The 14,926-nt window shown below is 43.4% G+C and overlaps 1 protein-coding gene across 1 annotated transcript; it reads left to right on the top strand.

Moving 5' to 3' along the window:
• The first annotated feature begins 205 nt into the window (after positions 1–205).
• On the top strand, positions 206–13,655 carry LOC147431550 (uncharacterized). Its single transcript, XM_086494109.1, has 2 exons — positions 206–417; positions 13,336–13,655. The coding sequence occupies exons 1-2, from the start codon at positions 295–297 to the stop codon at positions 13,426–13,428; spliced, it is 216 nt and encodes a 71-aa protein (XP_086350235.1). The 5' UTR covers positions 206–294; the 3' UTR covers positions 13,429–13,655.
• Positions 13,656–14,926: the final 1,271 nt, after the last annotated feature.

The raw sequence follows: 14,926 nt of genomic DNA, 5'->3' as shown, positions 1-14,926 counted from the left end.
GGTTCACACCGATCGGACGGCCTGGATTGCACCCGCCTCGCGATGCCTATTGTGGGCCATTGATCCCCCCGCCCCCCCCCCCCCCGGGACCCCAACAAGCTGCCACCAAGGATTAAAACTTCTCTCTCTGTACCTGCACAGTGCACACACGTCGTAAATTGTAACGTACGTCTACGACTCTGGAGTCACGCTACGGTCTCTTTGGTTTTTAGTCATAGTAAGCGTTACTGTGTGCGAAATGACCACGACCACGACATAATTGAGCGGGGACATCATTGCTGCCAGGGGTAAAGAATGACGCGAGGCAAGCAGAAGATCGAAGCTCAGAAGAGAAATGCGGAGCGCAATCAGAAGCCCAAGGGTTCTCAGCTGGAAGCTCGTGCTGCTGCTCTGAAAACTGTGTGCCCCATCTGCAAGGTCTTTCTCTGTGTGTGTACGTGTGCCCATGGGTGCATGTGTGTGCGTGCGTGTGTGTGTGTGTGAGAGAGAGAGAGAGAGAGAGAGAGAGAGAGAGAGAGAGAGAGAGCCTTCAGCTCACAGAATGTCTTAGGTGCCAACGCAAAGATTGATTGAAATACAAAAGCGCAGCGGATGCTTAACGGAAATAGGGGTTCATATTGTATGTTACCGGAATTGAGCTCATGTATTGAACAATTGGCATGCTCAACACAATTACCTCAATGACTCTGCATGCTGGGTTGATCAAGGGGAGACTTTGCCCGTGGTAATTCTCTAAGATGCACTTTGGGGTTAATGCAGATAGCTCAATAGGTTGCCTCAGCTCTTCAACACCTTGAAAACTACCTGGTTGGGGCTGATTTGGTGCAGTTGTTGTAGAGGAGCACAGTATCTGAGGATGGCTTCAATTTTTCAGCCTGCGTATGGCGAGTATAATCAACTAGGGTAGAAAATGATTCTCACAAAAAAGTGGGGTTGCAAATAGGAGGTTGAAAGAGGGCAACGGGCCAAGGGGTAGCCAAGTAGACAGGCTAAGACGGGGTGAAGACTCATGAGGATAGAAGAGGAGGTGGATGGGTTTGGGCTGCAATTATTGAGAAGAAGAGGAAGCTTCTAGGGTGACAAGGCAGCCAAAGAAATTCTTAATGGATTGTTATTTAAAAAGCTAGTGATCCTCTAGCTTCTTAGGCTCTCTTTTATATCATTCAATGTACGAGTAGGGATGGTGACAATGGAGCAGAGGGGATACAGAAAGAAAGAAAGATTCTATGCAGAATGATTTTATTAACGTCTTTTGGAGGCCAAAATTGACCTATAGGATGAATCGGATACATAATTGATTACATTCCACTTCGGGCATCGTGCCATAAATGCACATAGAACAAAAATAATATTGAACTTCAAAAAGCTCTAATGACATTAGGGTTGATTTTTGCAATGAGATACACTATGTGTATGATGTGTATATAGTATTGAGTATGAGAGGTAAGTTTTACATCTTTGGCATTGGTGGTGGGTTCTTGAATTTTTTGATGATGGCCTTTCCTCCTCTGAAGACCGCCCACTTGTCACTCTTCCTTGCTTCTCTAATTTTGACTTACTTAATTGCTCTATTAGTCAATTGAAGTGGTGGCATCTCGTGTAAGATCCACATCAATCTGCCTTGGAGTGACCTTTGTTTTATTACGTTTATCTTCTCATTCGCAATTGAGTCACATCATGGCATCATACTTTTGCCTGCTTCCCCTTGACCTCAATAAGCATTGGGAGCCCCAAATCAACAAAAGGCACGACCTTGGTTAACCTTTCTTCAAAAAAATTTATATCTATAATGTAATGTGGTATATGCTCCTCCTGCTCTCCTTTTCACCAATCTTCAGGAAAAACCTCTGTCACAAAGTGATGACATGGCACATTGACCGGCCGAACACTAGAACAGAAGATTGCATAATTCATTAAATTTCTCGAGGTGTATACCATAAATATCGGGTACTAGTCCAATAGTAGGTCTAGTCCTCTTGGTCGGAGGTGGCCCCGGGGATTTGTCTGACGTGGGAGCAGAAGGTTGCACTGAGGATGTCGAGGCTCGCTCAGGACATGTATTGAACGTATGCCCTGTTTGGAAACATTCGAAGCATCAGCCTTCTTGTAACAAGGCGTCTTGTTGACGGTGTGTCAGACGAGGCCGTTGAGGCTGGTTTTCACGGGATTCCCGAGAATTTGTTCGTTGTTGCCGGGAGTTCTGATTAGTGGCCGAAGTTGCTTCCGTGGTAAACTCCAACTTTCCTTTCATCATTTTGTAGCCGACCGCGGCATGGTCCATAAGCTCTTGCATGGTTGAAACAAACAATATTTGTGCAATGGTGATGGTAATCAATGGTGTAGCGCTCGCACTGGTCCTCCAAGGGAATGAACTCAAAGAAGGACATCGGAAGGTAGACGTCGAGAAACCTTCGGTTATAGTCCTCCATGGTCTCTGTAGCAAGCATCATCAAGTTGCCCCATTCTGACCTAATCTAGACTTCGAACATAGTAGTCATGTAACTACGTGCAAAAACTGTGTTGAAAGCTTGCCAATTCGGGTATCACTTCTGTAATAAAGAATCATCTTTTTGTGTACTTGATTTTTGCACGTGATGTCTCAGATAATTGCCAATCAAATTTATTTGTGTTAGATAAAGAAAGGTCAGCATTTTTGCTAGAGTTTAGTCACATTTTTTCGGATTCATTACCGTCGCAATTGCCGCCAGAGAGACCTGAGGACCATCGAATAGATTTGGTGCCAGGGTGTAGCCCACCAAATAGACCTCCCTACAAGGTTAGCGCGGCGCAACAGAGAGATTATGGGACAGGTTGAGGAGCTATTAGAGAAGGGGCTGATCCAGTCTAGTTCTTCACCCTTTTGCTCCCCAGTGCTCCTAGTACAGAAAAAGGATGGCTCATGGCGCATGTGTATTGATTACCGTGCGTTGAATAAGAATACTGTCAAGAATAGGTTTCCTATTCCAAGGATTGATGATATTCTTGATCGTTTAGAGGGTGCTGCAATTTTCAGCAGGATAGACCTTAACACTAGGTTGGTAACCTAACAGGACATAAAAGTGTCCTTTCAGGGTTTTGAAAAAAACCTCCAAAACCATAGTAGATCCACTCATTTTGTAAAATCCTTTCATGAGGTTATAGTTCAAGACCTACTACACATGGAAAAATTAAGAAACTTGTAAAATTTCTCATCTTCTGGTCACACCAAGCCTCTAAAGTTGATGCACCAGTACATTTTCATCAAAACAGTCATTTCTTATGTTTTGTTGCATAAAAATAAGATTAGGGATTTTTGTAGGACTTGAGATAAATTCCCTAGTTAACTTCAATGGGTTGGTGATCAAAACATATGATTGCTTCTCACTCACTATTTTTTGTTTTGCCAAAAGAAATAGGTACAAAAAAGTTGAATTTTTACCATTCTGCAAACCTATCATCAAAGTTTCTATAGCCACGCTCAATACAAATAATATATGCATCTTTTCTTAGCTCCCTATTGTCCTTTAGGTTCATAAGGAGCCATGGCGCATGTCAAAAGAATAATACATCTCTTACCAAGGGGAATCTTGGGGACAAAGATGAAGTGCTAAATACAGCAAACATGAAAAAACTGGGTTCAACATTATGAGTTGTAGAATCCCATAGAAACTATTCAATATCTAGCCAAATTTAATCCTTATGACTAGATATGGTTACTACCTATGAAATGCATGTAGTTGTCACAAGAAACTAACAATATTGAAAACGCTATACTTGATATACTAGAATGTTTCGTTTCTTCTATAATTGAAAAAATCAACCATCGTTGTCTACTATGCAAAATAGGGTATTAGGTTCCCCAAAACTCAAGGAATATTAGCTTTATGTTACAATATGCAACATAGAAAATCAAAATTGCATTTGGATATCATGAAAGCCACCAAAAAAATCATAGAAGAGCTAAAATTGGCTAAAAAACAGGATTTGATAATTTTTGTAATTTGGTCATAACTTACAACTTTAACATTTATTTCTCCCTAGAAGCATCAGGATATGTTGAGGACTACTAAAGATAGTTCTCTAGCATTATTGACCTCACAAACATGAATTCTAGAGTGGTATAGTTGCAAAAAGTTGAAAAAAAGCCAAAAACAGGACCCGTTTTTTCACACAGTTTAGGTTGTGAAATGTTGTGCAAGGACAAGGTTAAAGATGGAATCAATATTCCAAAAAAATGTCGAGTTTTTTTCAGCTCATGAGACAACTTTCTAAACAGATAGCACCTCAAAATCCATTTTGAAACTCTTGACATAATTCAAGGAAAATGGTCACTTAACAGGACATAAAAGTGTCCCAGGACATAAAAGTGTCCCATTACCAACCTAGTGTTAAGAGTGGGTACCATCAGATTCGTATAAGGCCAGAGGATGTACACAAGATTGCGTTTAGAAGGACATTTGGTCTCTATGAGTTTCCAGTGATTCTGTTTGGTCTAACAAATGCTCCTGCCACGTCAACAGAATGATGGACCGGATTTTCCACTCGCATCAACAGTTTGTTGGGACATTTGATAGTCTATTCGAAGAATGAAGAGGAGCATAGGCGTCACTTGACCATTATGTTCGAAGAGCTACGCAGTCACAGGTTACTTGTCAATCCTAAGAAAAGTGAATTCTTTCTGGAAGAGATCCACTTTCTTGGCCACATAGTGTCAAAGGATGGTGTCAGAATGGATCCCGCAAAGGTCGAAGCTATTAAGACATGGCTAGACTTGAAGACTGTGCACGATATCAGAAGCTTCTTACTTGGTACCACTTGGGTTCTTGCTCCTCTGTGCCTTCTGCCTTCAACTAGCGGCCAATGGGTTTCTTTTATAGGTCCTTTAGCCATTTTCCCTACCTACATTTCAACAAGGGTATATGAAAAGTCACTTATTAATAAAATGCCTGCTAAGAGGTGGTTCACGCGCAATTTGGAAAAATGAGTTCCTGCGGTGAAAATGCTTGTGCTAGGTACTAGGTACTGATGCTAGCGATCATGGGTTGTGCAATTAGAGGGTATGCAGCTACTCTTAAGTGTCTGGACATGTACATCGTGCGTACAGGCTCACAAAGGTGCTAGAGCACTTCCTAGGCTACCTAAACCCTAGAAGTAGGTACAACTTGTCCACATGCACGTAGCGTTAGATGTACACGTGACATCCCCCCTTTTCAAGGTGAGGTGCTGGTACTGAGCTGTATGGCTTCCATATAGTCCGCCAACAACTCTTGAGAGTCTGCGAAGCAGATTTTTCATCAGGTGACAACTTAGGGGTGTCCTGAGTTTTAGCCTTTTCTTTATTATCATTGTGAGAGTTATGTGCTCTAGGTGTAGAGGAAGATTGAGAAGAAGAATTACCGTTATGCTTACGATTGGTCTTACAGTTTTTACCATTCGGTTGGTCCTTTGGCTTACTTTTGTTGGGCTTCATTCTTGCGCTAGAGCGATTTTAACGGCGTTATTGTAGTCTGCATGGTTGAAGACTTGTACATCGAACTTGATGTAGTCATCTAACCCAAAAAGGAAAGCCTCTTTGCGCTCATCATCCGACTTGCACAATTGAACGTCTATGTGCAAAATACGGTTAGAAAAAGACATAACAAGAGTGCCATTTTGCTTAAGACCACGCCAATCTTCTTTTAACTGATCTACGTATTGCGGTGGCATAATGTGAGCCTTGAGCTTGTCTTGGAAGTCGCCTGACTGAGAGAGACGGGTATGCCATGCAAGGCATGCTCAAGATGCCCAGCCAACTATGACTCCTTGTTAGGTGCAGCAGAATGAATGTTTGCGCTTTGCTCAGGATGAGTGCTCCGAACTGTGCTCAAGGTTCCTTTTTGTTCTTATGGAAGGGAGAGCCTTCCGTTCTTAATGAGAGTGCAATGATCACAAACAAAGTGAATGGACACTATGCGTGCAAGTGTATGAGACTGAGAGATAGAGAGAGAAGAGAGATACAACACCAGAGATTGTTGTAAAACCCTCCTCCGAAGGCCCCACTCTCGTCGGCAAGAGTGGTCTACTTATGATTGCACAATTTGGTACAATGGTGATGCATGAGACTGATGCAAGTCTAGGTTATGTCGACAACGACGACGGTGATGACGAAGTCGACCTAAGGGCTGAAATCTGCAATTTTTCTACTACTGTCCAAAAACGCTATGGGTTGAAATCTGTGACTAGTCGTAAAACACTGATTTTGGGGCTGTTTTCTGATGGTCTTTGTCGCTGAAATTCTGCAGGTTTAGGGATGAAAACTGAGGTTCTTCAAGGCTGAATACTGACGGTCTTTCCGGGCCGACTCTGCTACTCTTCTAGGGCTGAATCTTGCTGGTCTTTCTACTGCTGAAATCGGCGAAGGTTGAAATCTGCAAAGGCTGAGATCTTCAAAAACGCTAGGGCTGCATTTCTTTGCAAAAACGCTAGCTGTGTCTGAGCTTCTTCTGGCAAGGGACTTGCTGTCGTCGGAATCTGTGGCGATGGTGCTGATGCAAAACGCTAGGTAAGGCTTGTTGGAGAAAACGCTAGGGGAGGTTCTTGCTTGGAGGGAAGTACCGCCAAGTTCTTGTTGGAGAAGTTGCCTACTGAGCTTGGCTCATGTTGCCTCTTCTGCCAAATAGTGCTAGCTCTAGTTTGCTTATATACAAACTTAGCAAAATTGCCCTACCTACTTTCCAACAAAAGTCACTTAAAAATAATAAGTGAAAAATGTCAAAAATAGGTAAAATAGGCTAAATGCACTGGAAAATTGCCCTGATGGATTCTGATGGGAATACTGATGATCATGCTGTATGCAACCAGAGGATATGCATCTACACTAAGTGACTGGGCATGCACGGTCTACGAATAGACTCACAAAAGTGCCAGATCACTTCTAATCTAGACTGACTAGATTGAACTGAACCCTGATCATGATGTAGCTTGTCCACGGACACATAGGGTTGGATGTGTCACGTGACATCCCCTCCTTTTCAAAGTGAGGTATTGGTATCGAACAGTATGGCGTCGAGGGAGATCCCCAATAGCATCCGGAATCCTGGAAGGGACTCTTTGCCGGCCCACTCTGATGTGTGGGTCGTGCGGTACTTGAACTTCATAAAGGTCTGCAACGCTTGCTTCTTTGGGCCGCGCCGAAAGCGACACAAAGTCTTTTGTGGCTCCTTCAATGCTTCAACTTCGTCGAGAGTCACGATTCTTTCTCTTTCAAGAATCTCCATGGATGAAAATTCTTGAATCCACTTCCAACACAAAAACATGAACATACCTATTCCATGTAAAGTGACTGGAAAAAATCTTGTCTTCCTCAAAGACTGTGCATGCAATGTAGATGAACAAAGAGACGGAGTGCCAAACCGTTCACCACACGCACAAACAATGAGATCGAATCGTTCTCTTCTGATCTGAAGCAATCAACTGTGGCAATTCACAACGGAAATGCCCATGCTTGGTGCTCATAATTTCATGTGCTTGTTCAGAAACTATGTCATGCCAAGGAAGAGACATGGAATGTGACTTCCTTGAAGGCATACCTTTCAACTTTTCATGAAAAATCCGCATACATCCGTGCTCATTCATGAGTGAAACATGCTCAACGTACAATATGTCACGCCTAGGAAAAGGGATCACATAAAGACGCTAACTAAAATACAGGAAACGATCACGAATGAAACACTCGAACAATGCGTGCGTATCGATCATGTGAACACATAATACTTTCTGTGAAGGTTCTTTGGACCTAGGCTCGAGAGCCAAGAACGGTTCTTCCTGAAGGGGTTCTTTGGACCTAGGCTCGAGAGCCAAGATCGGTTCTTCCTGGTTGATCGAATCTGCAACGAGGTTAGCTTCGCTAGAAAAAGCATCAACTAACACATCATCCTTGTGAACAATCACATCATCTTCATGAAAATCCTCATGCTTGTGAGAAATCACATCTTGATCATGCAAATCATCATGCTTGTCAGTGTCATCCAAATCATCATGCTCATCATTATCATTCAAATCATCATGCTTATCATTGTCAATCAAATCATCATGCTTGTCATTGTCATTCAAATCATCATGCTTCTCATAATCATGCAAATCCTGTGTGTCATGCTTGGGAGAAGAAGAGACTGAGAGAGTCTCCTTTCCCCAAATCTCTTGCATCTGTGCCTGAACTTGAGAAAAGAGTCGCCAGAACTCTTTGTTTTGTCGGTCGCTCTGTTCTTTGATGACTTTGTTCTCGCGATCAAATTCTACTTGTCTTGCTTTGTTCTCGCGATCAAATTTGGCTTGACTTTCTTTTTCGGCCAAGTCGTACTGACGGTCTATGGTTTCCATTCTTGCATCGTATTCACGATCTATGGCTGCCCATCTTTCTTCGTAGTCACGATCTATGGCTGCCCTTGTCACAAACGGGAGCGCATAGCAATATAAAATATACTCGGATAAATAAAATTTATCACTTAATATGAAGCCATAGGATATAGAGAGAAATAAATAGAGAGAGGGATTGAGAGTGAGAAGATCGACACAATACTGGGGACCAGAAGATGGGCTGGTCCCCCCCCGTAATAGTATTTTTATTACTGAGGAGAAGTCTATACAAGCACTTGAACCGAACGTATTACCACGTTCGTTCTAGAATAAGACTTGATGGTTCCCGGAAGCCTCAGCTTCCGATTCTTAGGGCAAAACCCTATTCCAAGGAACTTCCGTTCCTTATTCCAATTCCTCGAGAATCAAGGTTCTCGCCTCTGGATCTCACCTTCCAGACTCAGGGCATGGCATCCCTGCAACTCTTTTCCAACTCTCTTTCCAGAGTCCTCTTCCCGTAGAACAACTCTGCTTTCCCGGACACGAAGTCCTTACTTGGGAATCCAACGTCCGGATCACAACTTGAGAGACTACCTCTCTTCGATCCGTGGATCTACTTCCCAAACTCGGGTACGAAACCCTTGGGCTGATCTGGCTCTAGTTCCTCAGAGCGCTTTTCTCCTGCAGAGGCTCATGCCTTCCTCTGCTCCTACTTCCTCACGAAGAGGAAGTACACCTGCAATCAAATACTCAAAGATCAGAACATGAAAATCGTTACCTTCAAAGTCTCGACGCTCGAAACGCAACTCGATTCTCGAAAAGCAATTCCTCGGAAGAGATCTCTCCATAGAAAATCCTCTCTTCCAATCCTACACACAAAAGAGGTGTGTTCTCGGGTTCCTTCTCGTAAATTAGCCCCGTCTACGACGTTTATGGGCTGAGAACAGAGAAAAACAGCAACTTGTCGCGATGGAAACACGCTTCGTAGGCACTTCTTCGCGAGGGAACTCGCGCACTGAGTCTTGGCGACATCTGGTACACTTGGGGCAGCCATGGGCATCACCGGCAACGTCTTCTTTACAGCTGAAATCTGCAGCAACATCTCCTCCTTGCAAACATTGGTCCTCCTCTCTGAGTGAGGGCATGTGATGCTTTTATAGCTCCTAGCCATGGGCACGAATAGCTGCTCGCGTAGAGATCGCGGCCGGTTTTTTTTTTTTTCCAATTTTTTTTCTGTTCTGCCAGAAAAAGAGAGAGAAAACGCTGGCTGATCTGTTGCCTTATTTATCAGATGGCTGTCCACTTATTAAGTGGGCGGCCGGCATATTTTAAAAATAGTCTGAACCTGCCCAAAAACTCAATAAAACCTTATAAGTTAAAAACAATGCTTTCACAGCACTTCCCAGGCGTCCCTGGATGCAATCACGCGCACAATTGCAATGCAAACATAAACTTCCTCGCGGGAAAGCATCTGCTTTCCCGAAAAGCAATCCCGCTTTCTCAGAAAGCATCTGTTTTTCCTCAAAGTTTCCTCTGAACCCATCTTCATTCAAGTGCTTGCTTTTCCTTGTGCACAATTCTAACACAGTTCGGAATTTCCTCCCGACTATGGATATTCCCTTTCCGATGCACCTGTCACCCACCTTGTGACGCATCAGGAATACCCATCACCTAGTCCTTTCCTACCGAACTTACGGTACAATCTCCTTCACGATGCTCTATGTCACACATCCTATGACGCATCAGAGATGTCCGTTCCCGGACGGTCGGATACTTCTTTCCGATGCTCCTTGTCACCCATCCGATGTGACGCATCAGAAGTACCCATTCCTGGTGGCCTTACAGATATTCCCGTTCTCAGTGCTCCCGTCATTACTTTGAATGACGCACTAGGAATACTCTGTACTCGGATGTCTCCAGTGAGAAAAGCCCTCTCACTTAAAATTCCAATAATTCATTTAGAATTATTTTTCCTTGGTGTTCCAAGCGAGAAAACCCTCTCACTTATAAATCCAATAATTCATTAGAATTATTTTTCAGTAAGATAAAGCTTAAATTGATGCAACCAAGAATGAATCACAAAAGCATCCATATTACCATCATACTTATTGAACGTCAACTTCTCAGTGAGACTGGATTGTTGGATTCGTCGCCTCTACTAGTGCTACGTGATGACTCGTCGGCCTCCTTGAGTGGCTCGTCCTTCGTGAAGAGTACTTGTAGGACCCACTCCTGCATGCGCTGGTCTTGCGCCTCTCACTCTAACTGCACGGCCGCTCGCTTTTCTTCGGCCGATGTGCGTTGAGCCTCGCGTGCTTGCTCACGCTCGAGCTCCATAGTTGCCCTTCTTTCTTTAGCCGTTATGCGTTGAGCTTCGTGTGCATGCTCACGCTCAAGCTCCATAGCTGCCCTTCGTTCTTCACGATCTCTCTCCATGGCGGCACGTTGAGCCTCTTGTTGTAGCATCATCTCCATCATCGACTTGACCAAAGTCTCCATAGGGCTCAGTACAATCCGTGGCGTGGATGGGTATGGGGAAGGATCGAGGAAAAATCCCCCTGGTGTAGGGACTTCTAATTCTCCACTTCCACTCTCATCACGTTCACGCAAAATATCTATTCTGCTTCTGGTGATGACCATGCACTGGGGTCGTGGGTTATTGGGTTATTGGGTGCTTGGGTTCTTTAGGTTCTTGAGGTGCTTGGGTTCTTGGCTTGCAATCTACGTTTAAGAAAGCTTTGCTCTTACCCAAGCTCAACTCCTTCCTACGGGTGCACCCCTTGGCGGCCTTGCGCTCACACCAAGGTTGCTTTTTTCCACCTCACATCGATTGGCTTTCCTCTACGTGCAATGTCCGTTCTCAATAAGTGGAAAAGAGGAACGAGGAGAGGCTGGACAAGCCAGCAAAAAAAATTTATGTGGTTCTTTGTGTTTCTTTCCTTGAGTGATGATATTGAGCACTACCACAGGGCTCTAATACCAATGTAATGTGCAACGGAAGGGAGATCCTTCCTTACTTAGAGAGAGAATGTGCAATGACCAAAACAAAGAGAGAGTAGAAACTGTGAGGGAATAGTGCTAGAGAGAGAGAGAGAAGAGACGACACCACATGGGGTCCCAAACCCCCCTCCAAGTGCCCCCCTCTCCATTGCTAGAGAGGTATTTGCTTTAGATTGCACAAAGTTTGGTACAATGGTTCTAGATGTTGTGGTACTTGACGACGACGATGTCGACAGTGATGATGATGATGATGACGATGACGATGACGATGACGGCGATGTCGACAATGAGGTCGAGGCTAAAGAGCTGATCTGCTGAAAACTGAAAACACTAGGGATGCTGATGAGGTCGGGATCGTGCGGTGAAGCTAACGGACTGATTTGTCGCCGGGAATGACGATGAAGGCTGAAAGCTGAAAAACGCTGGCTGAACTGTGGGCTGAAAACTGAAAACGCCGACCTTGTCGCGATGGGAAGACAGCCTAAGGTTCCTTATAGATCACACTCTACTCTTAGATTATGGTCTTTCGAATTCTAGTGTTAATGAGCAAGTTTTTGCTCGTCGTGCGACTCGTAGTTCACAAGAAGTGAATTATGCTTTGAGGTCCCAGGTGGTTGAGCTAGATTCTATTGAGGAGGCTATGTCTCACTCTCATTTGCGTTAGGCTATGATAGCCGAGATGTCTTCTTTTGAGGAAAATCATACTTTGGAGCATTTATTAGAGGATCTTCACGAGGACCAACAACCTGGTTTTATGGATGACTAGGCGGACGAAGCACATTGATGTTCATTACCACTTTGGTCGGGATTATTACCTTGAGGATGGTCGTATCAGCTTTAGAGTGTTGTTCACCATTGACAATTTTACAAGCTGCTACCTTGATCAAGACTAAATTATCTTCTTCAGTGAGTGGAGTTGGATCACCCATTTGGGGTCTGAGAGGAGGTGTGGGAGATATGTCATCGCTAAAATGGCGGCTTCCTAGGTTGCATCTCATGGTTGTAGGCCAGATTGGCCCTGCATATGCATTTCAGCCCATTCTAGTCCATTATTACTGTTTTGGACCTTTTAATTAGTGAGTTGCCCACGTTTTGGTCTTTTATGCCATTTGTCATTATTTTGATGATGTGGCAGCTTTATTGGTTTGCTCAGTCACCCCAAATTGTATGAGCACTCCCTGGAGTTATCGGGTTCTCTCTCTCTCTCTCTCTCTCTCTCTCTCTCTCTCTCTGCGCTTGTCTCTGCTATCTGCTCTCCTCTCTTCATTCCTTCATTTTTGACAATGTTTTGATCCATAACTGAGTGCAATCACCTTAATGGGTCCTATTGTGGGGCCTGGACTTCATGCTGACACCCTCAGATGCCCACTAACGTCTAACAGTACCCATCAACAAACTCTGTACAAGTCATCTATGCAAAGAGGGTTATGAATTGCAAAGACCTAATCTAATGGACTTGTATGGACATGCAAGTCCTGCAAAGGTGTTGGTAAAAATTTTCTTGGCTCTGTCGATTGCCTTGGTGGTGGAAGTAGGTTTAGCATGTCCACATGGCACACAGACTCAGTGTGCATGTTACAGAGAGTTGGTCATCAACTTACCTTTGACTCCTGTTTAGTGCGACAGTAAGCTGCATAAAATTTTACAAAAGAACAGTCTTTCATGCTTGGATGAAAGTACACTAACGTCTATATTTGTGGGCAGGTTCGGGTGGGGGATGTGTGATAGGAGTGTGAGCTTTCTCTGCTTGCATGTCCTTGTAAATGATATGAACAATGTTGAAGCACCCCTTCAAGCTACCTCAAGTGTGCAAGGAGTGGACTGTTCCAAGTGATGTTTAGTCGCTTAACTTGATTAATTGAACCATGTTTCTTTGCTACTTGAAGATGTCTATTGAACAATTTCATGGGGCGGGGTGTTCTGCTAAAAACTGGATGCTTTTTTCTTATGGTGTTTGTGTGACGATACATGTTAGCCAAAGAGTAAGACTCACTGTTTGGGTTATCATTGCTTTTGTTGCAGGCACAGCTTGCAAATTATAATCAGTTGAGTGACCATTATGCATCCAAGCATCCCAAAGAGACTGCACCGCCACCTCCATCAGGTACTTCATGACGATGGAGGTCCTTCATGACAGGCTGCAACTTAAACAGCCCCTACAAAAACGATCCAATTCGTACATGAAGCCTCTTTATACATAAATACAGGGGTTGCAGCTGTCTGTAGAAGGCTTCCGATTGACAACAATAATTTCTTATGCTGCTGTGGGCATGTATTATATGTACAATTGTGACAGTGTTTTCTTTGAAGACTCTTCATATACAAACTTGTGTTGATGACCATCTGTTTTCTGTTTCAAACATAGCTACACACAGAGATGAGGGGTAATAGTTATTTGTGGGCCAAATTTTTTCATTGTGACATGAATATACAAATGATTCAAAGGTATGGCAAAGGAGGTTAGCGATATGTGGCTCCTATTTTTCCAATGTAAATGATGGCATGCATATAAAGCACCTGCATGGAAAGTTGGTCAGTTTACTGGCAAAGTTGTATCAACATTGCCTTTGTGGAAGGAGGAGTATATCTAGAGGAAAACATTTGCTGGGACATCATTATGGCATTGTTAGTCCATGATTTCTTGAGAGGAAGCAGAGTGATCTATCTACTCATTTTAAAGCCCTTTTTAAAAGACCTGCACATATACACGAGGAAGGTGTGTGCCATGAACATGGCACTAGAGACTGCTTGCTGTCCTCAAAATGCTTGCTTTTTCTGGAGTGTCTTGCCAACGGTAGTGAGAAAACAGTAGAAAGCTGTATCACCAGTTGGGAAGTTGCTATGAACATATGCGTGTGCTTTCGTGTCGAAAAGCAACATTTTTGTGGTTCTAATCTAATGATTAACTATTCGGAGATTCCAAGTAGAAGCAAATGGGGGATCCCTCTAGCATTTGTACCATCAAAGTACTGTTGTGAGTATGTATTGATGTTTTGTGAGGAAATTTTTCTGGCTTGGTAGGTGGCCTGAAGAGCAATCTTACACGTTGAGGGTGTTTTGCCAGTAGTCCTTTCAAGTGATTTTTATACGTATTACATGAGCAGTGGAGTATACAATACCAATACCTAACGAATTTTTGGTACTGGTAGTGATTACCCATATTGCACATCATTTTTTTCGTACCGTAGTTATCGTACCTACCCACCTTGCTCTTGCAAAATTTTCCATAGAATTATATTGTAGAAAGGGGTTTTTCAAAGACAGCGTGAATATTGAAAGGGGAAAGGAGTGAATGATGGCTAAAATATTGGAGGAGCTTCAATGGTTCGTTAAATTGAATAAAGCTGGTTTTTTAACTTTTCTTTTTCTTTGATCCGAGTCTTTGGAAGAAGTGTGTAAAAGCCCAGCTCTTGAAGTGCAATATTAGAGAGAGCTTCCTGTTGCTGGCAATACATTTAACCGTGCTCACGGTACAAATAAAGGCAAATGTTCCATTTATGGTAATCTTGAAAGATGTTTTGGACATGGATGCATATGCTTTGGAGACAAACAAAAGGCGTTTCGTCTGTGTCCTAGCTCATTAAATCGGAAAGCTGCCCGGGCAACATCTAAT

The sequence above is a fragment of the Adiantum capillus-veneris genome, chromosome 21 (assembly GCF_014529385.1).
Source record: "Adiantum capillus-veneris isolate H3 chromosome 21, ASM1452938v2, whole genome shotgun sequence".
NCBI lineage: Eukaryota > Viridiplantae > Streptophyta > Polypodiopsida > Polypodiales > Pteridaceae > Adiantum > Adiantum capillus-veneris.
Note: the sequence above shows the minus strand (reverse complement) of the source record. Positions and strands in the feature narration are given on the sequence as shown.

What these genes read in the sequence shown, in the direction of transcription:
- LOC147431550 (XM_086494109.1), top strand. Translation starts at nt 295, where the DNA reads ATGACGCGAGGCAAGCAGAAGATCGAAGCTCAGAAGAGAAATGCGGAG. An exon ending in CTGTGTGCCCCATCTGCAAG is followed by an intron (nt 418 to 13,335) that starts GTCTTTCTCTGT and finishes CTTTTGTTGCAG; the next exon opens with GCACAGCTTGCAAATTATAA.